The sequence below is a fragment of the Vulpes lagopus genome, chromosome 1 (assembly GCF_018345385.1).
Source record: "Vulpes lagopus strain Blue_001 chromosome 1, ASM1834538v1, whole genome shotgun sequence".
Taxonomy (NCBI): Eukaryota; Metazoa; Chordata; class Mammalia; order Carnivora; family Canidae; genus Vulpes; species Vulpes lagopus.
In genome coordinates this window covers 161,420,380-161,443,765 of record NC_054824.1, presented here as the reverse complement: position 1 = coordinate 161,443,765, position 23,386 = coordinate 161,420,380, and the positions used below count along the sequence as shown (strand labels likewise).

Below are 23,386 nucleotides of genomic sequence, written 5' to 3'. Positions count from 1 at the left end.
AACATCACTTGCAGAGAATTACCATTATATATGATGGATGCCCAGACCACCTGCAAGCTAACTCAGTGTGAAAAGCCTTTTCCCCAGAGCATTTGTCAAAAACAATTACAAGCAATTGTTCAATTTTATGACTGCTTTGCGATGGTAGATAAAAGTTGGAGCAGACAACAGACTTACCAAAATGCTTAAAAAGAAAAGCTAAAGAATGAGATATCCATAAGGGCTTTGAAAAACTCAGACATATTTCTGAGAATCTAGAGGTCCATGCCCATGTGCAAGGCTGTACAGATGCCCAAAGCTTTAAGTAAGCTCAGAAAAGGGATGAGAAGGTCTAAACTCTCATTTCTGGCTGACACTGAGGCTCTGCATAAGCAGGAAATGAAGGTAAGATAGAGTTGTCACCTGGTTAGCTGAGTAATGAAAGTATGCCCAAACACATACACAGAGCCCCTTGGTAAACAGTGGGAAAGTTGGGAATCCCTGGGTGGCTCAGCGGTTTAGCGCTGCCTTTGGCCCAGGGCGTGATCCTGGAGACCTGGGATTGAGTCCCACGTCGGGCTCCCTGCATGGAGCCTGCTTCTCCCTCTGCCTGTGTCTCTGCCTCTCTGTGTCTTTCATGAATGAATAAATAAAATCTTAAAACAAAACAAAACAAAAAAACAGTGGGAAAGTTACTGGTTCTAAGAAATTTAAGCAAATCTCTGACCAATCATTAGCTAACCACCAAGCAGACACTTTAGTGGCCACATATAACAAAGAATACAAACTTTATACAATTAGTTCACAAAAGACCAACCAAACTACTATAATAAAAACAGTAACAAAACCTGGTAAATCCACAGAAACAAAAAGTGGATTAATGATCGCTAAAGGCTGAGAATTGGGATGCTGGAGAGTGACTTATAATGGATACAAGGTTTCTTTCTAAGAATGGTCAAATGTTCTAGAATTAAACGATGATGGTTGCATAACTTCATGAATATACTAAAACCACTAAAATGTACACTTATTCAAAAGGATGTATTTTATGGTATATGAATTATATATCTCATTAAAAAATACAGAAGGGATGCCTGGGTGGTTCAGTCAGTTAAGCGTCCCACTTTTGATTTTAGATCAGGTCCTGATTTCAGGGTTGTTAGATCAAGACCTACCTTGGGCTCTGTGGGGAGTCTGCTGAAGATTCTTTCTCCTTGCACCCCTCTCCCCACTCACATGCTCTCTCTCTAAAATAAATAAATAAATCTTTAAAAAAAATTTAAAAATACAGAAGAAAATTTATGTTTGTATGAATATATGCACATATATAAGGAATATATATATATATATATATATATATAAGTTTTTATATATATATATAAGCTCTGTCTATTGAGATGACTTGGAGTAATGACATCCTAATAGCAATGAATACATCTAGCATACAGATTTTGCGTTTTTACCATTTTTAACTAAGGAAAGCAGGGTTCTTTAGTGAAATAGCTAATTCTAGTTCTGGGGCAAAGAAGTAAGTCTGGAATATCTTTTGAGACAGAAAGAAAGGCAGTGCTCAGAAAATGACAGAGTATGCTCAAACGTCAGCTTGAAGATCTCCCACTGTCCAATTGGGAACAATGGGAGCACCAAAACAATTATAAGAGAGTAAATACAATGAATAAAATGAGAATTCATGAGTTCATCTGAATATGATAATACATATATATACATAAATACATACATAAATGGAAAGTCTGATAAAGAAGGTATGTTTTTTAAAGATTTATTTATTTATTAAAGAGAGAAAGCATGAGGGGGAAGGGGCAGCGAAAGAGGGAGAAGCAGATTCCTCACTGAGCAGGTAGCCTTACCTGGGGCCCTGGATCATGACCTGAAGCCCAAGGCAGGCACTTAACCAACTGAGCCACCCAGGTGCCCCCAAAAAGATATATTTTATTTATTTATTTATTTATTTATTTATTTATTTATTTATTTATTTATTTTTTAAAGATTTTATTTATTTATTCATGAGAGACACAGAGACAGAGAGAGGCAGAGACACAGGCAGAGGAAGAAGCAGGCTCCATGCAGGGTGCCCGACGTGGGACTCGATCCCGGGTCTCCAGGATCACGCCCTGGGCTGAAGGTGGCACTAAACTGCTGAGCCGCCCAGGCTGCCCCAAGATATATTTTTTTAGTTATAAATTATCTCACACAAAAATACTTCTTAATTACAAAGAAGAAAAGAAATTTCACAGTGGAAAAGTCTGGTAAATAATAGCTTATTTATGTGATCAAAGTGATCATCAATAATGGAAAAAATTGCAGCTGTGTGCTACTTGAGAGGAAGAGATAAGAAGAGATCATTCCTTTTGTAATACTCCTGCCAAAAATGTATAACCTAAATCCAACCATGAGGAAACATCAGACAAACTCAAATTGAGGGACATTCCAAAAACTGATTGGGCTATCACCTTCAAAAGTACCAAGGTCAAGAAAGTGAATCAATGAGCAAGAAACTACTCCAGATAAAAGGACATTAGGAAGACATGTCAACTAAATGAAATGTGTGATTTTGTGCTAGGTCCTTTTTCTATAAAGGACATTATGTAGAAAACTAGTAAAACCTGAATGAAGTCTAAGGCTTGGGTAGTAGCAATATATCAATGTTACTTTTTGATTTGGATGTTTTATTGATTACACAAGGGAATATTCTTGCTTATTAGAAAACATGCTAAAGTATTTGGGGGTGATACAGCATCATGTTGGCAAATCACTCTCAAATGATGTAGGAAAACAAAATTATGTACTTGCAGCTTCCCTGTAAGTTTGACATTCTTTAAAAAATATATGGAAATATACATACATATATAAATGAACTTGATAGAATACTTTTGTCTAATAATAATAAACTAGGACTTAAAAAAGGTTATTAAGTTTGTCCTATATGCTGGCAAAAAAAAAGTATTAACATAAGCTCTAAAAATAGATTCTCTGATATGAAATAATCTATACTCTGGCGACTATAATGTAGAAAGCTAGATGTACTCACAAATATTCACTCACAAAGCAATTTTCTTATCTAACATAGCTGGCAAAATTCCTAGATGAAAGTTTCCTTTTATATAACAACAACAAAAAAAAGGCCCTTGGCAACAATTTAAAAGTGAACTGATACACTCGTTTTGAAAAAAAGGAAATGTAAAATAACTAGACTATCATATCCTTAAAAAAAATTTAACGTCCCTAATATAAGTAAACTACTGTTTGATTATGGGAAATTATCTGGAGTGTTCAGTTTACATCTTTGGACTTTTTATTTATTTTTTAAATGGTAACATAAAGGACTTCAAGAAGGAACTCTACAAAATAAAGAAAAACAACATCCCTGCTCTTTAAAGAGCTTAAGTTGAATAATTTCTATAAATAAAATTATTTTCTAGAAGAAAAATTTATAGAAATAGAGAGTTCCTTTAGAGTTTATATACCACACGTTTTCATCTAAACTATCAGTATGGTACCATGAAAATGCACCTCTCAGATCTCCAACAGCAGAAAACATAATTGACCAAAGGTTCCAACTATTATACTCTAAAATCCATCTCTATGTTTGCACCAAGGTCACACTTCCCAGAGGCCAATGAATGAGCACAACAAAATATTAAAATAGGCCAGCTGCTGGGAGAAGTGGGACCTCAACATATAACTTGAGCTAATGACTCCCATTAGTCATGCCAAGCTTTCCTTAGAAGTTCACTATATAGCCTATGACACTTCTACCTAATCTTCCTTCCTCTCTTCTTCCCTTGGTGTCAGACTAACATTGTAGTCTAATGGCTTTCCCAGCTTCTCCATTTTCTCTTATAGGCATCTCTTCTAATACACTGCCTACACATTTAATCCTGTCTTGATGACAGGCTTCTTAGAAGACCTGGAATAACACAGTTTCATCAGTCAAGACCACAGAGTTACTTATATTGCATCACGTAGCCAGTACTGCACTCTACTTTCTAAAACAAAGAAAAAGAAAATGTCAGAGTTCCTCTTCTCTCAAAGACTGAACTGAAGAAAAGACAAGTGAAATTAATCAGATACTGTTCAAACATAATCCGTATCATCTAAACTTTATAGAGTATTTTTAATCTATAAATCACTGTGGGTAGAAGTGGGCAGAACAAGCTTCACAAGGGAAGTGGGCTAGTAAGATTTGGACAGATGGGAAGGAGGAGGAAAGCAATTCAGATTCACACCCTTCCTTGGTCTTTAAAAGATGCAGGAAAAGGTCTGGTTAAGGAGGAGGCTTCAAAGTTGTAAAAATATTGCCAACTGGATAACAATTAGTAAACAGGAAATAAGTCCTCATAATCCTATAACTAATTCAGTCAGGAATAACTGTGAGTCTATTGTTTGGAATATTTAAGGCACTCGAATCGACTACAGAAATAGATCTCTATTTTGAGAAAAATCATAAATTCAGGACACCAGGAGTAGAATTTTATTTGAAGGTTCCCTGTGTTATGTTTTTGGTTAGTTTTGTTTTTCCTTTTCCTTTTCTATTTTATTTTTATTTTTTTTTCCTTTTCTATTTTAAAAAGTAATCTTACTTATCTTTTTTTCCTCTAAGAGTAATGTTTCTTTTGAAAAAGAGTGGCTATAATCAAACCTTTAGAATATACACCTATTCCATTTTTATCATCTTCATAATCCCACCCTTCTCTTCTTTATTCTAGTAATGGTGTGATGGCTTCAATTAGCCTTTCAGTTAAAAGACTACCAGTTCCACAGAAACTACAAAGCTATTTCAGAAAAGCTCCTATGGGACCAGGCACATAAAGAAATTTTAAAAATTTCTTCAGACACTTTCAAGAGCATTACAAATCACCCGTTCTTTTTCACAAATCCAACCTTTTCATTATTATAGTTTCAGAAGAAAAATTCATATTTAAAATAACATATTTTCTCAGTTGAGCTCTGACTCCTAGAAAGTCTATCTTTTAACATATATATTAAAAAGAACCAAAAAATTAAAAATAAACTTCAAATAGTCCTTCATGTATGATTGATACTAACAAATAAAAAATGAAATATTATAAGGAAAGCCAAGTATGAAGTTAACCTTTGAATACACACACAGTGAAGCTTTTCAACTTTAAGTTGCTAAGACTTCTTTTATATGTGTATGTATATGTATGAGAATGCACTTGCTGTTCTGAATGACTATAAACATAACTGTCCTTTGCAATGAAGCAAAATTAGATAATTTGCCTAAAATAAAAAAAGGAAAATGAATGATTTAAGGGCAGGGATATTAAATGAAACTCATTCTGAGATATTAAGATTTATCAGTATGCTAATCTAATACTCTCTTTATCCCACAAAAAAACAAGAGGATCAGGGAAAATTTCCCCTCTCCCCCAGAAAATCTGAATCTATTAACCAACAACTTATCTAACAAAAAGTTTGGGGGGAACATTGTGAAAATTTCATCTCCTATATTTGCTCACAAGGGCAAAATAGTATTTCATTGAAGGTAAAATTTTAGAAACAGTGGTCTGCAAAAATATTAAAAACAATTAAGCAGAGATTTTAGTGGTATACAGAAAGTAGGGTATAGGGCCTACCAAAGAAGATCTCATGACATTTAAAGAAATGATAAGATTGACAGCCATCTTTCAACAGAAATGATGAGAGCACAAAGACAATAGAATAACATCTTTAAAATGCTAGCAAAACCCCTGCCAACCTAGAACTCCATAACAAATGAAAATCTTTCCAAAATAAAGACAAAATAGTAAGACTCTCTGACAAATAAAAAAATGAGATGATTTTCACTAGCAGACTTTTACTCAAGAAATATCAAAGATTTCTTTAAGAAGAAGGAAAACAATCCCAGATGGAAGCAGACAATGCAGGAAGAAACAGGTAAGTCTAAATGAATATGGATGGTTAAAAACATCAAAAATAATACCCTGTGTGTGTGAGGTGGTATTGATATATGCACAGAATTAATACATGACAATAGGACAATGAACAAAAAATATACGGAGTTAAAGAGTTATAGGTTCTTGAATTACATAGAAGTGATCAAAGTACTCACCTAAAGTGGATTATAAGAAGCAGAGAATACGTGTTGTGATCCCTATGGTAATCACTAAAAGTATACAAACTATACAGTAGTTATGGAGTATAATGTGGAAAATTAGGGAAAAAACACAGATTAGACATATAGAAAACAAATAGGGAGATATTAAGTTTAAAATTAAATATGTCAGGACACCTGGGTGGCTCCGCAGTTGAGTGTCTGCCTTTGGCTCAGGGTGTGATCCCAGGGTCCGGGGATTGAGGCCCAAATGGGGCTCCCTGCAATGGAGCCTATTTCTTCGTCTGCCTATGTCTCTGCCTCTCTCTCTCTGTGTCTCTCAGAAATAAATAAAAATCCTTAAAAAAATTAAATTAAGTATGTCAATAAGTATATTAAAAATATCCCCAACAGGGATCCCTGGGTGGCGCAGCAGTTTAGCGCCTGCCTTTGGCCCAGGGCGTGATCCTGGAGACCCGGAATCGAATCCCACATCGGGCTCCCGGAGCATGGAGCCTGCTTCTCCCTCTGCCTGTGTCTCTGCCTCTCTCTCTCTCTCTCTCTCTGTGACTATAATACATAAATAAATAAAAATTAAAAAAAAAATATCCCCAACAACCCAATTAAAAAATTATAGAGCTGCTTAAAATAACAAAGTTCAATTATAAGATGCTTAAAGGAGAGACTCCTTAAATATAAGAACTTAATTGAAAGTAAAAGGATATTAGAAGTTATATAATGCAAAATAAAGCTAAAAATGTATACATCAAGGTACATATTAGCAATAAGAAAGACATTTTATAATGATAATAAGGTTATCCAATATGAAGACATAATAACACTAAATTTGTAAGCATTTAATAACATAGCCCCAAAATACATAAAGCAAAACTTGACAGCACTAAAGGAATAACAGACAAGTCCAAATTCACAGTTAGGAATGTTAACATAATTTCAGCAGTAACTGACAGAGAGAGGGGAAAAAAGCTATAAAAATGACTAGAAAAGTATGATTAAAAAGTTTATCTAATGATACCAAAATAAAACATATTTAGATCAAAAGGCAAGTCTCAGAAAATTTTAGAAAATTTGAAATTATACAGAACATGTTCTTTGACCAAAGTAAAAGTAAGATAGAAATCATTACCAAAAAATTACTAAAAATCATCAAATGTAAAAGGGTCAAAGACACAATCATAGATATTGAAAAATATTTACAACTGAATAGTAATAAAATATGGCATCAAAATTGGTGAGATTACAATGGAATAGTACCCAGAAATACAAAAGAATGTACTATCAAAACACTCAACCAATTGGATGTATCTCAGAAGCATTATACTGCGTAAGAGAGACCAGAAGTATACACTGTATGTTCTATTTATATTAAATTACAGAAAAATGGAAACTGTAATGGCAGAAAGAAGATAAATGGTTGCCTGAGATCAGGCATAGATGGGATTTACTGTGAAGGGGCATTAAGGAACTTTTTGGGATGATATGAATGTTTGATATCCTTTTTTAACATTTAGAACTTAACAGGAAAGAAAATCTATTTGATTTATGAAATGATAAAACAATAAAGAATACCAGGTTCCTTTGGTTCTTTTGTACTCAAAGTACATGAAAAGCATTTTCTGATCTTTTTTACCTGTCAATATTTCCCCTTTAGAACAACTGTCATTTCTTTTTTTGGAAGTGGAACTATTTTCTTTGATTAATTTTATTGAAGTATAATTGATATATAACATATTACTATAGGGTATACAATTTAATGATTTGGTATTTGTATACATTACAAAGTTGCACCACAATAAGCCTAGTTTACATCTGTCACTATATAGCAACAATTTTTTTTCTTGTGAGGAGAGTTTCTTTCTTAACAACTTTCAAATATGCAATACAGTATTAATTATAGTCACTATACTGTATACTATATCCCCATGATTTATTTCTAACTGAAAGTTTGTACTTTTTTACATCTTTCACACACTTTGCCCACTTCCGACCTCTGACAATCATCAATCTGTTCTCTATTAGCTTGTTCCATCTTTATTTACCTATTTTTAGATTCCACATATAAGTGAGATTATATGGTATTTGTCTTTCTCTAATTTATTTCACATAGATGATGCTCTCAAGGTCCACATTGTTGCAAATGGCAAGATTTCATTCTTAAAGGTGCCGTTTTTTTTCCCTGCAAAAACTGCCAAGCTGATTCTAACAAATGGAACTATAAAAGGCCAACACAGTAAAAATAATTTTGAAGTAGTGCGAAGTTGCAGGACAAACACTACCGGATAGTAATACCTGTGTTAATCACCTCACACCTGTCACAATGGCTAAAATTAACAACACACAAAACAACAGATGCTGGCAAGGATGCAAAGAAAGGAGAATCTTTTATACTCTTAGTGGGAATACAAACTGGTGCAGTTACTCTGGAAAACAGTATGGAGGTTCCCCAAAAGTTAAAAATAGAACTATCCTATGATCTAGCAATTGCCCTACTAAGTATTTATCCAAAGGATACAAAAATACAGAATCAAAGGGCACATGCACCCTTTGATTATCATTAGCATTATCAACAATAGCCAAATTATGAAAAGAGCCCAAATGGACATCAACTGATGAATGGCTAAAGAAGATGTGGTATATATATATATGCAATGGATTATTACTCAACCATAAAGAGAATGAAACCTTGCCATCTGCAATAATGTGGATAGAGCTAGAGAGTATTATGCTGAGCAAAATAAGTCAGAGAGATAAATATCATAAGATTTCACTCATATGTGTTTAAGAAACAAAACAGATGAACATAGGGGGAAAAAAAGAGAAAGAGGCAAACCATAAAAAAGACTTACCTATAGAGAAAAAACTGATGGTTGCCAGAGGGGAGGTGGGTGAGGAGTTGCATTAAATAAGTTATAGGGTTTGAGGAGGGTACTTTTTGTGATTAGCATTTGGCATGGTTATAAGTGATGAAACACTAAATTCTATACCTGAAACTAATATTACACTAAATGTGAACCAACTGGAATTGCTTGAAACTACAAAAAAGAAAGAAAGAAAGAAAGAAAGAAAGAAAGAAAGAAAGAAAGAAAGAAAGAAAGAAAGAAAGAAAGAAAAAGAAAGAAAGAAAACTAGATTTGAACTTTATCTAAATCCAGATAAGTAGCCATGGACATAATTTTTCCTTATCTTTAAAATGATAACAGTAGCCCCTATCATGCTGCCTTATAAGTTTTTTTTTAGAATCAAAGCAGAGGTTCTTTATAAAAAGCCTTCAAACAGAATAACATGCTGATATTTTTAAAAAGACCTATTGTTAAGCTACTGTAATTATAATAGTGTGATACTGGTACACAGATAGATAAGCAGATCAATGGAATGGAATGGTCCAGTAACGAAAATAGGATTTCAAAGAGATACAGGCACACTAATGTTTATTGCAGCATTATTCACAAAAGCTGAGATATGGAAGGAACCTAAATACCCATCAACAGATGAATGGAAAATGTGGTATATATACGATGGGATATTATTCAGCCATCAGAAAGAGGGCTATCCTGTCATTTATGACAACATGGATGGCATTATGCTAAGTGAGTTAAGTCAACCAAAGAAAGACAAGTACTGTATGATAACACTTACCTGTGTAACCTAAAAGAGTCAAACTTGTAAAAAAAAAAAAAACAGAGTAAAATGGTAATTACCAGGGGGAGGGGCAGGGTTAGATAAGACTGATATTCTTTAAGGGTACAGACTTACAAGTAGTAAATAAGAGACTGAATGCACAGTATAATAGATATAGTCAATAATACTGTACTGTAATAATCAAACTTGCTCAGAAACTAAAACTTAATTATTCCAACCACTAAAAGGATAGGATAATTATGTAATATGACAGAAGTTCTAAATATAACTACAGCAGCAATCACATTACGACATATAAATTATCAAATTAATACACTGTACACTTTAAATTTACACAATGTTATATATCAAATATATCCAAAAAAAAAAAAAGAAATTATAAAAGCAAGAATTTAAAAAATGGTCCTGATATACAACCGCATATACATGGATCAGATTTATGACAAAGATGCTGTTCAGCAATACAGTGGGGAAAGAATGGTTCTTTAAAAATAATGCTGGATCAATTAGACATACATATGAAAGGAAAATGAACCTTGACTTCCACCTCATACAAAAATCAATTAGAGACAGATATAGAATTCCTAGTGTAAAAAGCAAAAGAATAAGATTTCTTGATTACATCACAAGATGTTTTCATGACTTTGGTTAGGCAAAGATTTCTTTCTTTTTTTTTTTTTTTTTAGGCAAAGATTTCTTAAACAAGACACAAATATACTAACCACAAAAGAAAAAATTGGGGCACCTGGGTGGCTCAGTGAGTTAAGCATCTGCCTTCAGCTCAGGTCATGATCCTAGGTCCTGGGATCAAGCCCCATATCAGGCTTTGTGCTCATCAAGGAGTCTGCTTCTCCATTCCCCCACCCCCTACTCATGCTTTCTCTCTCTCTCTCTCTCTCTCTCTGAAATAAATGAAATATGTTTTAAAAAAGAAAAAATTAGTAAGCTGGACCTTATACAAATTAATAGTATCTGTCTATCAAGAGATACTACTAATAGAGTAATAAAACCATAGAGGAAATATTAACAATACATATATCTAAAAAAAGGACTTTATACTCATAATGATACCTCCTACAAAGCAAGAATAAGAGAAAACCCAATTGTAAGAACAAGTAAAAGACAAACAAATTTATCATGGTAGAGTCTATCCTAATGGATATAGACGGTGAAAAGTGCTCATCTTCTGAAGTCATAAGGGAAATGTCTATGAAACCACAACAGTAGTTTATCAGCCTCAATGCTCAGCTAGGAGTCTGCTTGAGATTCTTTCCCTCTGCCTCTCTCTCTCCCATTCTTTCTCTAAAATAAACAAATACACTTTAAAAAAAAAAAAAGTCCCTGAGGTCTTTTTCTTTTTTTAAAATTTACTTAATCATTTGAGAGAGAGAGAGAGAGAGAGCGTGCAAGTGTGGGCAGGAGGAGGAGCAGAGAGAGACAGAATCCTGAAGCTGATTCCCCACTGAATACAGAGCCTGATGCAGGGTTCAATCCCACGACCCTGACATCATGACCCTGAGACCATGACTGGGGCTGAAACCGAGTCAGGCACTCAACTGACTAAGCCACCCAGGCACCCCCAAGAAGTCCTCAGAGTTTTATTTAAATCATTAAAAGCCCTAATCACTAAAGGTCCTCATTCTCCATATGTACTTCAAATAATCTTTCATAAAAAGAAATAAAAATTTATATGCATGCTAAAATTAACATAACTTCTTTCTAGAATTTAAAATTATAAAATTCTAGATGTAATCATTAAAGATGAACTCATTTTTCTTTTATGGTACCCCAAAGCATGTCCTTGGTCTGTCTTTAAGCACTCTTGCACTGGCTATCCTAACAAAAACATAATTGAAACACATAAAAAAGAATGAAATCTTCCACTTGCAACAAGATGGATGGATTTCGAGGATATAATATGTGATTTTAAGAAACAAAACAAATGAACAACAACAAAAAAAGAGACAAACAAAAGAAAAGACTCCTAAATATAGAGAACAAACTGCTGGTTATCATCATGATGAGCACTGAGTAATGTACAGAATTGCTGAATCACTAAACTGTACACCTGAAACTAACACTGTATGTTAATTATGCTGGAATTAAAAATATATAAAATTTTAAAAAATTAATTAGAACATTTACCTGGACTAAGAGTTTGAGTGACTCTAAGTACATTGGTGAAGTCCCCACTAGTGCTCCGATCTTCTCTTTATTATTATTATTTATTTATTTTTAAAAGATTATTTATTTATTTAGTCATGAGAGACGGGGTGGGGGGAGAGAGGGGGCAGAGGGAGAAGCAGGCCCCATGCAGGGAGCCGGATGTGGGACTCAATCCCAGGTCTCCAGGATCACGCCCTGGGCTGAAGGCGGCGCTAAACCACTGAGCCACCAGGGCTGCCCTATTATTATTTTTAATAAGACACTTATAGTATATGCATATAAAGTCATTTTTTCTTTGCATTTAAGTTTTTAGCTTAAGAGAAAAATATGTTCTTGTTTTCTGGATTTAACTTAAAATAATGATGCTAAGATCATTTGCTATTTAAAAACTGTCCCTCTAAAAAAAAAATAAAAATAAAAAAAAAATAAAAACTGTCCCTCTAAAATGAAGAAAAGCCACCATAGTACAAAGAATCTGGACTCTGCCACGGGACAGACCTACCTAGGAAGCATACTAGTTTCATAATTTCTTATTCTGTGTGATATGAATAAATGCTTAGTCTTCCTGAGACTCTGTTAGCCTAATTATAAGAATACAGATATAGTTTTTATTTCCAGGATAACTGTCAAAACTATGTAACATGATACATATTAAAATATCTAGCACTGGGATGCCTGGGTGGCTCAGCGGTTGAGCATCTGCCTTCCACTCAGGGCGTGATCCCAGGATCTAGAATCGAGTCTCGCACTGGGCTCCCTGCGGGGAGCCTGCTTCTCCCTCTGCCTATGTCTCTGCCTCTCTCTCTCTCTGTGTCTCTCATGAATGAATAAATAAATCTTAAAAAAAAAAAACCCATCTAGCACTGTTTCTGGTACACAGAAGGTATTTAATAATCCTAATTTTTCTTCTTCATTACAAATGCGCAATCATAATAGTTCATTTAAATACCACAGATTTTTAAGCTAACAGACCTGGATTCAAGTTAGTGTCTTCCATTTAATGGCTATATAATTTTAAGCCAATAATTTAATTTCTCTGGACTTCATCTATAAAACAAGAAATTCCACCTGCCCAATGGGAGTACATATGGAGATCATATAACAGGTAGAGAAGTGCTTTCTATACCAGAGTGCTTCACAAGTTTCCACTAACATTGTTGTGCTTATGTTGATTATCATCTAAATTTTTGGAAGGTTCTCTGAGCCTTTTATGACCTAAAATAATTAATTTTTCCTTAAGGAAACTAATTTGTATGAGAATACTCTTCCAACCTCAGGTCTTCAGAAACCACTTAATTCACTGCTCATTATGACGTGCTGGCAAAGCACAGTGACCCTAGGGATTTGAAGGGTTTCTTAGCAGCACCCCATTTGGATCTACCTTAGAATGTTGCTATGATTGAAAGAAGATGCCAGAAACTCAAGAGAGAGGCGATACACAGAGAATAGAAAAGGCCTGCTTGATTCTCCATGGATTCCCCAAGGTACAGCCCTACAGGAAATCCTTTTGGGTGCATTTTGATCCTGGAATACCTAGCATTCCACACCAATGAGCCCTTATTCTGGGGCTAATCAGATTCCAAGGATGTGAGCAGAAGGAGTCTCACAGCTTGCTCATGCTCTTGGGCTTTGTAAAGAAAAGTGGCATATAATGTGCTCAGTAAATGCTGCCATTCAAACAAAAAACCATTCAGGCATCCCAAAGAAGAGAGTTGAATTACGGGTATTCAAATAGAAATTTATATTGAAAATACAATCGACTCAGTGAAAAATAATTCATCCCTATAACCACTAATACCCTGTGATTCTAGAAAACAATATAAAAAATGTATAATTATATCTAACTTTACAAAAGTCAGTGACCATTTGCACTCTTCAAAATCATGCAGCAGGTCACTCATTATTGGTATCAAAATAATACCTGAAATGTTTTAATTCTTATATTAAATCCAATCTTGTTTTGAGAACAATATTTGAAAACAACAAAGGTTATTTTTATCCTTCCACAAACTATTATATGATCAAATTATTAACCCAGATGAACAAAGGTATTGATCTCTTTGTAATATATTTGATCCCTCCCTTTCCATTCACAACGGTAGCCTCTTTTTTAGAAAACTGTTACTTTAATCAGAAAATTAGAAAAGGCAATATGCCTTAAATTAAATTGCACACCAAGAGTTTCTTCAATCTATACTGTTGTGAACAATATTTTACCTGATTACTGTGACTGACTGGTCTTAGGTCTTTAAACAGATGTGTGTTTCAAAGTAAACCACTAAATGTATTCCATTTCATGTGTGCATGAAACACACACCCAAACACAATAATAGAAAGTCAGGTGAAGTCTTAAATGTTAAATTACACTTACTTATAGCTGTGGTATTGAGCAACAGAGCTATATTTTATTACATATATATATATATTATTCCTGACTTAGGAATTATTAAAATCTGCACTTATCTGTTATATTTTAAGAAAAAAATTAAAACGCTTAGAAACACTGCAAATTGGAATTGGAAATCAGAATAATCATATCAGACCCCATAGCCTTAATGAGGAGGAAATCCAAAAAGTGATTTCCCCAGAGTTTAAGGTCTGCTTACAGAAAGGATCAAGAACCAGATTTCCTGATGTTCAGTCCTTTAAACTGTGCCAACCTGTCTCCCAACTCAAAACAGATTTTATATCATACTTAAACTAGAAAAATGCTAAAGATACTTGGGGAACTAGTATTTTTTTCCTCCTTTCAAGGACACTATTTTAAAATGTTATTAACTTGACTAATAGGAGATACAGGAAGGGAGGAAGGAGGAAGGGGGTATTGAAGGAGATTAGAAAATTCTAAACTTTTCATTTTCAGAATCCTATGAATTCTATTATACCTTCAGTTTAACTTCCACACATAAATTTATGACAACAGAAGAATCTTTGAACCATTTCAATTTCCTCCTACTCTGAAAAAGATATTAAGGGGAAAAAACTGAAATTGACAGGGCCATTAAAACATGACAGAAAGTTTTAAACAGTCTTCCCTCTAATCTGACAGTTCAGATCATTTCTCATTTCACCAGAGCCACAGAAAACTTTTCAACTACAAAGTCAGATTTCTGTATCCTTGAAACCAGAACTGATTTCCACATTTATTGTAACTGAAATTGTCTTAATAATTTCTGTCTCAATTTAAGAGCAGAACATGTTATATTTCTAGTAAGGGCTCCATTGATAAGAAGTTGTCAGAAATAAATGAGGTAATATATGTAAAAGTACTTTGTACGTTTGAAATTATTGTAACACATGGACGGCACTGTATTTAAAAAAGCTCTATTAAGTGTGTTGCTGATGTGAATAAGATATACCATTTTAGTAGTAAATCATTAGATGCATTTCTTTTATGATCAGGAGCAAGACAAGGATGTCCATCCACTATGATTGCTTCATTTTAACACTTATAATGGAGGTTCTGGCCAGTGCATCAAGACAAGAAAAAGATTAAGGGAAAAAAAAGGAACTGATAAAGAAGAAGCCTTTTTAAGTCAAGGTATTATTTCAGGCCTGTGCAAGATATCCAAGATGGAAACTCAAAGGTCTGTTGCTGAGAATGTGAGGTATGATGTTGGATATGATTCTAGGGATAAAAAGGATAGAATAGGTAGACCACATTCAGTGGCCTTTTTACATATAGCAATTTTGGGGGATACGGGAAGAAGAGTCCTAAAATGAAAGACTATGGCTCAAATTGGAAAGGAAAGTGTATGCATAAACTTGAGAAGAACATTCAATTTTAAAGTACTTATAAGTATGCTTTCCTATTTGTGAGTTATCACCACCACCTGAGATTGCCCTGCATGAGCATTAAGCTGTTAAATAAGAGATCAAGAAGAAAAGGAACTGTGTCTATTTTGGAACCCAGCAAACTTTGGTTTTTATAACATATTCATCAGAATATATATATATATATATATATATATATATATATATATATATATTCATTTCTGCTCTCCCCCACTAACAAAGGGTGCTGCAAAATCATGTTTAGGTAATATATTTTATATATTATATTTTAGTACAACATTACAAGCCTTAGCAACTTTCATTTAGTATCTTGAATTTTTAAATGCTTTTAGTATGATTCTTTTCTTTTCCATATTTTTACAAAATGTAGTGTAATTTAAAATATTGTGCAGTACAAGGTATTTTAAAGCTCCATTGTTGTAATATTCTTTACACAGAAAGGGCTTTAAAACGGTCTCATCATGTTGCAGATATACACTGATAATCTAACATAGCCTCATGAGCTGTGTGAATGTATTAATCAATACTCTAATGAATTCAAGGTTGGATTATTATCTAAAATATCAAAGCAAAGGATATCAACTTCTAAATACACCAACTATTTAACTTTTATCTTTATATTTGTTAATGGTTCAGATATTTCTTCTGTAAATATTACACAATGAGAGCAATACTGTTTTTACTACAATGGAGCAAAATTGTAAGTCAGGAGGCTGCAAGCACATAAAGCCATCTGCTTTAGTTATGTGAAAAAACTATCTAGTATCAACCAGAGAAAAATTGAAGGAAAAGTTACTGATTGTCTAAAAATATGCTGAATGCTAGGGGAAAAATGTTCTCCCATATATCATAAGTCAGACCCTTCTACATAAACTTAGAAACTACACAAATTTTGATGCTTTCCTTATATAGGCCAGAGCTAATTAGCTTACAAAGTTTCAAAATTGGCAGAAAAATTTTTAATGATTACTTTTGCCTTTTACACTTATATAGTGAATATGTTATACATTTGTAATAGTGTTCAATGGTTTGTGGCAGTTTTTAAAACTGGATGATATATTACTTTCCAGAAGTCAGTACACTCTCAGATTTTAAGTTACTTATGCATTTCTAGCTCTAAATGATACATTCATAGAAAAAGAGATTTCTGATCAGTGTTTATAATCCTCCAAATGGCTATAGCAAGAGAGAAGGGAAAAAAGACAAGACAAGATTGGGCAGAGGGCTAAACCACAAACATGCAAGAAGGATTTTAATGAAAGTTATGCCATCTGCAGAATGAAGCATCAATCCTACTTGGTTAGCATAAGCAGGCAGGTGCTTTTGTAAGTAATAATAAAAAAATCAGTAAATATAAAATGACACTGATATGTATTTCTGAATACCTACTGGCCAAATTTTATTAATCAAGAAAAAGATAAATTTGATTATTCAAGGAACTGATTACCTAACTTATAAATTAGCCATGGTATTTGCCTTTTTTCCATATTATTACAAGATTTTTGTGTAGTTCACTTTTCAGTAATAATCTCTACTGGAATGGTAGGTGAGGACAATGTTGAGTTTACCTACCACATTTTGTAAGGCAACTTAAATTTGAGGATAAAAGACAAAACTTTGTTTAATAGACTTTGTAATTTTTAGCTTTCAGCCTTAATTAGCATTGACAAACACAAGTTAGCTACAGGTAATGATTTAAAAAGTCATTTTGCATTTCTGATATAACCTTGAAAAATTAATTATCTGAGGACTATTGTCCACTAACAAATAGAGAATCTTTTATACCCAAGTAGAGGATATTTACCAAAAATCAGAAAAAAGTTCTCTTCCAGGCTCACTAATAATGGGGGGAAAGATTTTAAAATGAGACTTAAAAACTTCATGAAGATGTATAATGTGACAAAAGTTAGAGTATACCAATAATATCAGAGAACTTGCTAGTATTTAAAAACCACATTGTTTCTTACCCTTATGTGTTGTCCAAAATTTAAGACAATTGCCACATAATCTTGTCAAAAGGGCAGTTATCAGCACTCCTCTGAGTCTTTACTATAGTAGCCTAAGACATTTTGTTCCTTTTCTTTTAGCAGCAGAGCCAAAGTGAGGCCATACTGTGTCCTCTCCCTGATGAGGATGCTTGGAACATACAGCCAAAGAGTTACCTTTAGGAGTCAGTACTGAGCAAAGACAGTGAGGCAGGAGGGAACAGAGACTCAGGAGACAAAGTGACCTAAGTATAGTTATTTTGGTTTTAGGCTGACCCTTAACCTAGCAGCCAGCCAGTCATAAAAAGAGTTAGAAAATCTGACTCCTAGAAAACCACAAAACCTCACTTCCTCCAGCAGTGAAAGTTTGACATTTATCAAATTGCTCCCTGTGTATAATTTTGCAACCTTAAAACAATGTAAAAACTAATCACCCAATGTAAATGATAACCCAAAATTTAACAGTAAGCCCCCTCCCCCATACCATTAACTAATTTTAAAAACTTAAAATCCTTCATTAGAGACAAAGAGGGTCCTCTTCTTCATCTGGGATGAGAGATTGCTACTTTATGAAGTGGCTCCTTTCTTACTTCTAGACTTAATAAATCTTTGTCCCTTTCTCCAAGCACCCTGCTTGCTCTTGAATTCTTTCTCATGCAAAGCAAAGAACTCTGGTGAGGGACTTTGGCCACTAGCATCAATAGGGCACAGTGCAAATAAGAAATGAAGACAGAAAAAAAATCTCAAAATCTTTAAGATGGGTTCCTAAAATATAGCCCTATAAAATAAGTTAGAAAAAATGAGGTGGAGAACCCTACCTTGCAGATCTTGTAGAGTGATTCCTGGCCATCTCCTCCAGTATCTTTAAAGTAATCATGTGCAGGAAATGTACGATGAATATCTCGAGTGATGACACTTTCCTGGGCTGAGTCCTAAAAAAAAAAAAAGAAAAAAAAAAAAAAGATAGACCTAGTATTAATTTAAAATGTCTTAATTGAAAAATAATATGTACATATGCTAAAAAAAATACTCAAAGAGCACAAAAAAGTATGCTCCCCCCCACCAAAAATATCTGCCTTCCATCCAGACCCATCGTCCCATTCACTGCTATAAAGGCTACCAACAGTTTCTTTTGTATCTTTTCATCTACCTATCTATAGATGTGTGAATATATGCTTATGGAAGGGGGAGGTGAGGAAGAGAAGTTGTATAAACATATCTCTATTCTTTACTTTTTGAAGCACAAATAGAAGAAAACTATTGGCTCCTTTCATGTAATAGGATAACTTACAGAATATTCCTAATTAATATATGCAAGAGTATATCATTCTCTGTAAGAGCAGCTATTAAAAAGAATGAGGTAACTGGACATGAATATATCACAATTTATTTAATACTCTCCTGTTAATGATGTTTTTGCATTTTTCTATTTACATTACAGATAATATCACTAGGAACATTTTTATACATACGTTTTCAAGACAGGTTCCTAGAGGTGGAACTGCTAGGTCAAAACGTATATACATTTCATTTCTGACAAAGTGCTTTCCCTCCAGAGGTGGAGTAACAATACATACTCCAAACATTGGTGGGGTACATGTTTTTTTTATATCTGCCCAACACCACATACTATCTCACTTTTCAAATTTTTGACAATCTGGTAAGTGAAAACTCAGGCTGCAATGATTTAAGAAGTAAATATATCAATCATTTCCCCCAATAGGTTAATTACTTAACTCATTCACTCCAGAAAATAAAAAGCCCCAAAACTACTATATTAAGATGACATATGCTTTAAAGAGAAATCTGAAGGTTCCTTTTAGATGAATTCAGGATCCCAAAGCCCAAAACTGAGTAAAATTCTAAGCTTTATAAAAGGTGATTTTAATCATTCATTTGATTCCCATAAATGTTGTTTAGTTGTTTAAATGTCAAGTAAATAGGATGGGACTCCTTCTAGCAACACTGATGATGAAAATATTTTGCACAATTTAAGGAAGTATCAGTGACTTCCAGTGCAAATTAAAAGTGTTGTTTAATGTCTTGCTTCCATAAAGATTTGAACAAATTCCCTATTTCAGTTAAAATCAAGAAAGGAAAATAATGTTTAATACATGAGTTACTTTAATGAGTGCTAGCTCCCTTTTCTCTGCAGCTGAGAAGTATGTAAGAAGAAAGTCCTTGATTAGCTCTAAGTTAAGCCAAGTGCCTTCTCTTGCTGCCTTTTTCATTTCAGCTGCTATTTCATGCTGAGTGGTAATTAGATCTTGTACCATGTGGAGAAAGGACACAAACTGAAATGTTCCAAATTTGCTAGCAAACACCAAATACACTGCAAATCAATCCAGAAGAAATTCTGATGGCTTAGAGGTATGTAATGCTACAGCTGAATAAAAATGAAACTTAAAAAAAAAAGTATCATACCTTAAGTAAGAGAATACATAGAAAGTTTATATTTAGTAAGACAAATGCAGGTTCTAAGAATAAAGAAAATTTTGAGGGGAGGTGGAGAGCTGGTACCAGGTAGAAGTTAGTTTTCACTGTCTAGGTTTTCCCCAATAGAAAGGTTCTCTTTCCATGCAGTAATAGCTCCCACTCACAAGCCATTTGAAAAGATGACCAATGAAAATGTTACTACTGCCATTGCTGAACTATTTCAGGGGCAAACATGTGCTGAGTGGTTCACAGGATAACTCTTTTTACACTTTTCAAGATGTTAAGGGAGAGAAATCATTGGACTATATTCCCTAGAAACTGCCTACTCATTTGGCATCACACTGTGTTTAAATGGTACAAACAGTCTGATTCACAGAAAGGGAAATTGATCAAAAATTTCTAGAAAGTAACTTTGCATAATACTCAGTAATTTTTCTATGCATACTTGAATCTTCCTTGTTTCTAAAAATAAATGGGCAAAAATCAAATGAAAATAAAAATCAACTTTTCCTTAATGAAACTTCTCTTCCTAGGATTTCTTTTAAATGCTCTCTGGAGTTTTCTTCCAACATATTGCTATATTGCTCTCAGTTGAAGAAGGGAACAATTTCTCGAACTTTATAAACTAAATAAAATATTTTGCTATACTGTTCACTGATCCCTTTCATATAACTGAAGGTCAGGAGGTACACTAGAGTCTTTACAATAGACTAATATGAACAAAATTTTGTATTAGACTAGAAAAAATAATTATGTTTTCAAAGCTAAAGCTAATCATCTCCCAACTACCCATATCGTTGAGAGTAAGAACAGTATAAATTTCAGGAATCCACACTTGAGATTTGAGAGATCAGTCCCAAATTCACTCACTCTTTTAACAAATATTTGAAACAAAGCTAACACTCTGTAAAAGAATGATAAAATCATTTTCTCTTCAATATTAATTTTCTGTTTAGACTTATTCCAATTATAGTTGTCAATTTTTTTTAAAGATTTTATTTATTTATTCATAGAGACACAGAGAGAGGGGCAGAGGAACAGGCAGAGGGAGAAGCAGGCTCCATGCAGGGAGCCTGATGTGGAACTCGATCCAGGGTCCCCAGGATCACACCCCAGGCTGCAGGTGGTGCTAAACCGCTGCGCCACCAGGGCTGCCCAGTTGTCAATTTTTATAAGAAATAAAATGAACAAAAAAAAAAAAAAAAAGAAATAAAATGAACAAAGAAAAACAAAAAAGAGGCCAAATATTTCACCATCTAAATATTTGGAGTTAAAAAGTTTCATGAGCAAATCCTTTTTCTTTTTTTATTATATATGACTAAAAACATTTTATAGCACAACCAACACTGATATGAGGTCATTTTCTTGGAAGGTTCCCATGAGCAGAGTCTCCTTAAATCCTGACAGTTATCATCAGAATGGGGAGAAGAAAGAAGCCATTCCTTCATGGGCAGTACTTCACCAATATCCAGAGGTTCACAAATTGACCTGCAATTTACTTCCCCATTAATTGCATCTCTCATTCTGATCTTCAGTCCAATATGGGAGATAAGTGGCTTTGGAGCCAGATAGACTTATTGGTTCTGTTTCTGGCTACTCCACTTAATATGTATAGTATCCCAAACATGTTATTTAATGTCACTAAAGTTTAGTTTTCTCATCCGTAAAATGGGATGGTAATATAAAATTTGTGTCATTTAGAATAAAACAATGCATGCAAAGTGCTTACTTGGCACACTGCCTAGTATAAATGAGTATTCATTAAAGAAACAAATAAAAATAGTAATTGTCAATTATTATTCCCCCTTTTCCTTAAGATTCACATTTTTAAAAGATTTTATTGATTTATTCATGAGAGACACAGACACACACACACACACAGAGAGAGAGAGAGAGAGAGAGAGAGAGAGAGAGGCAGAGACACAGGCAGAGGGAGAAGCAGGCTCCATGCAGGGAGCCCAATGTGGGACTCGATCCTGGGACTCCAGGATCAGGCCCTGAGTCAAAGGCAGACACTCAACCACTGAGCCACCCAAGCATCCCTTAAGATTCACATTTAACTGTTTAAATGTTTTGGTAAAAATGCATTTTAGACATCTTTCTGTATGTGTACACTTTAAATACTGAAACAAACCACTGTTTTTCTTTGGATATCATGAACATTCTGAATAGAGCTTTCAGCATGATGACATTTTTAATAAATACATATCCCATTCTGAATTTCCCATCATGTATCTTAGGTGTCCTAAATCATCCTTATTTCTATTAATCCATGAATAGAAGCAAAAATGAATAATCATTTGTAAACTAATATTTTTATCAACTGATACACATTCTGGCTCCAGCTTTGCATGTATCCATGAAATAAAGATATACACAGCCCAGAAGGAGGACGAAAAGGACAGGGTATGGCAGAAACTACATTTGCCAAAGTAGTTACCATGTCCATCACTATTTCAGAATTTAGATTCTGAGAATCAGAGAAGGGTTGAAGTCACGGTTATGGAGAAGACAAATGCCATGGTCTCTTTTGCATGCCTTCCTTCTGGACCATCAACATCAAGGATGCAACTGGTAGGCAAAGTCCTTGAGGTCATCTATCCTGTCTAAGGAGGAGTCAGGCTGGGCCACACACAAAAGCTGATTCTAATCAGTAAAGAGTAGAGCGAGCGGTCTGGAAGAAAGTGAGAGGTCTGGAAGAAAGTCTCAGAAGTTGAGTTTTATCTGTCTCCTTCCCACCCCACACCCCTGACACCACCACCACATTGAAACTAAATTTCAATTTTGTTTACCTTTGAAGAATTTTCTTTAAATCCCAAACTGCTAAGTCACAAGACTAAATTATCTTTTAATTTTCAAAAAACATCATCCCTAGTGTGATAAAATCCATCCTGTTTCCAACAGAGGATATAATTTTGCTTGTTGAAAGTCAATTTAAAACCAGCTCTAAGAGATACGATAAGTAGTTCAATTAACTTTTGATCATTTTATGTGGATTCAACTTACAGCCTGCTATCAAGAGTATTATGTGAATTGTTCTTCTAGTATTATATATATATACATACACACACACACACACACACACACACACACACACACCCTGCAATCCTCTTAATTCCTATTTCAAGAGAATCATTGCTTACTTGTTTGTTGTGAGAAAAAAAAATGAATACAGCATTCAAGTGTCAACAAGTATTAGGAAGGCAGGTTTGGATGATCATAGCCTATTATTTTTTTATAAAACAATTTCTAGGCTGTCAACAACTGGAAAGGCATTCTACTACAGATG

At 34.1% G+C, this 23,386-nt stretch overlaps 1 protein-coding gene across 6 annotated transcripts in view; it reads right to left on the bottom strand.

Moving 5' to 3' along the window:
* Window positions 1-23,386, bottom strand: part of RABGAP1L (RAB GTPase activating protein 1 like) — a 737,000-nt gene that overhangs the window by 301,001 nt on the left and 412,613 nt on the right. For all 6 annotated transcript variants that reach the window (XM_041753512.1, XM_041753528.1, XM_041753506.1 and 3 more), the window contains one exon: window positions 18,480-18,593. In XM_041753512.1, coding sequence (XP_041609446.1) covers window positions 18,480-18,593 — 114 coding nt within the window. The remainder of the gene's footprint in view (window positions 1-18,479; window positions 18,594-23,386) is intronic.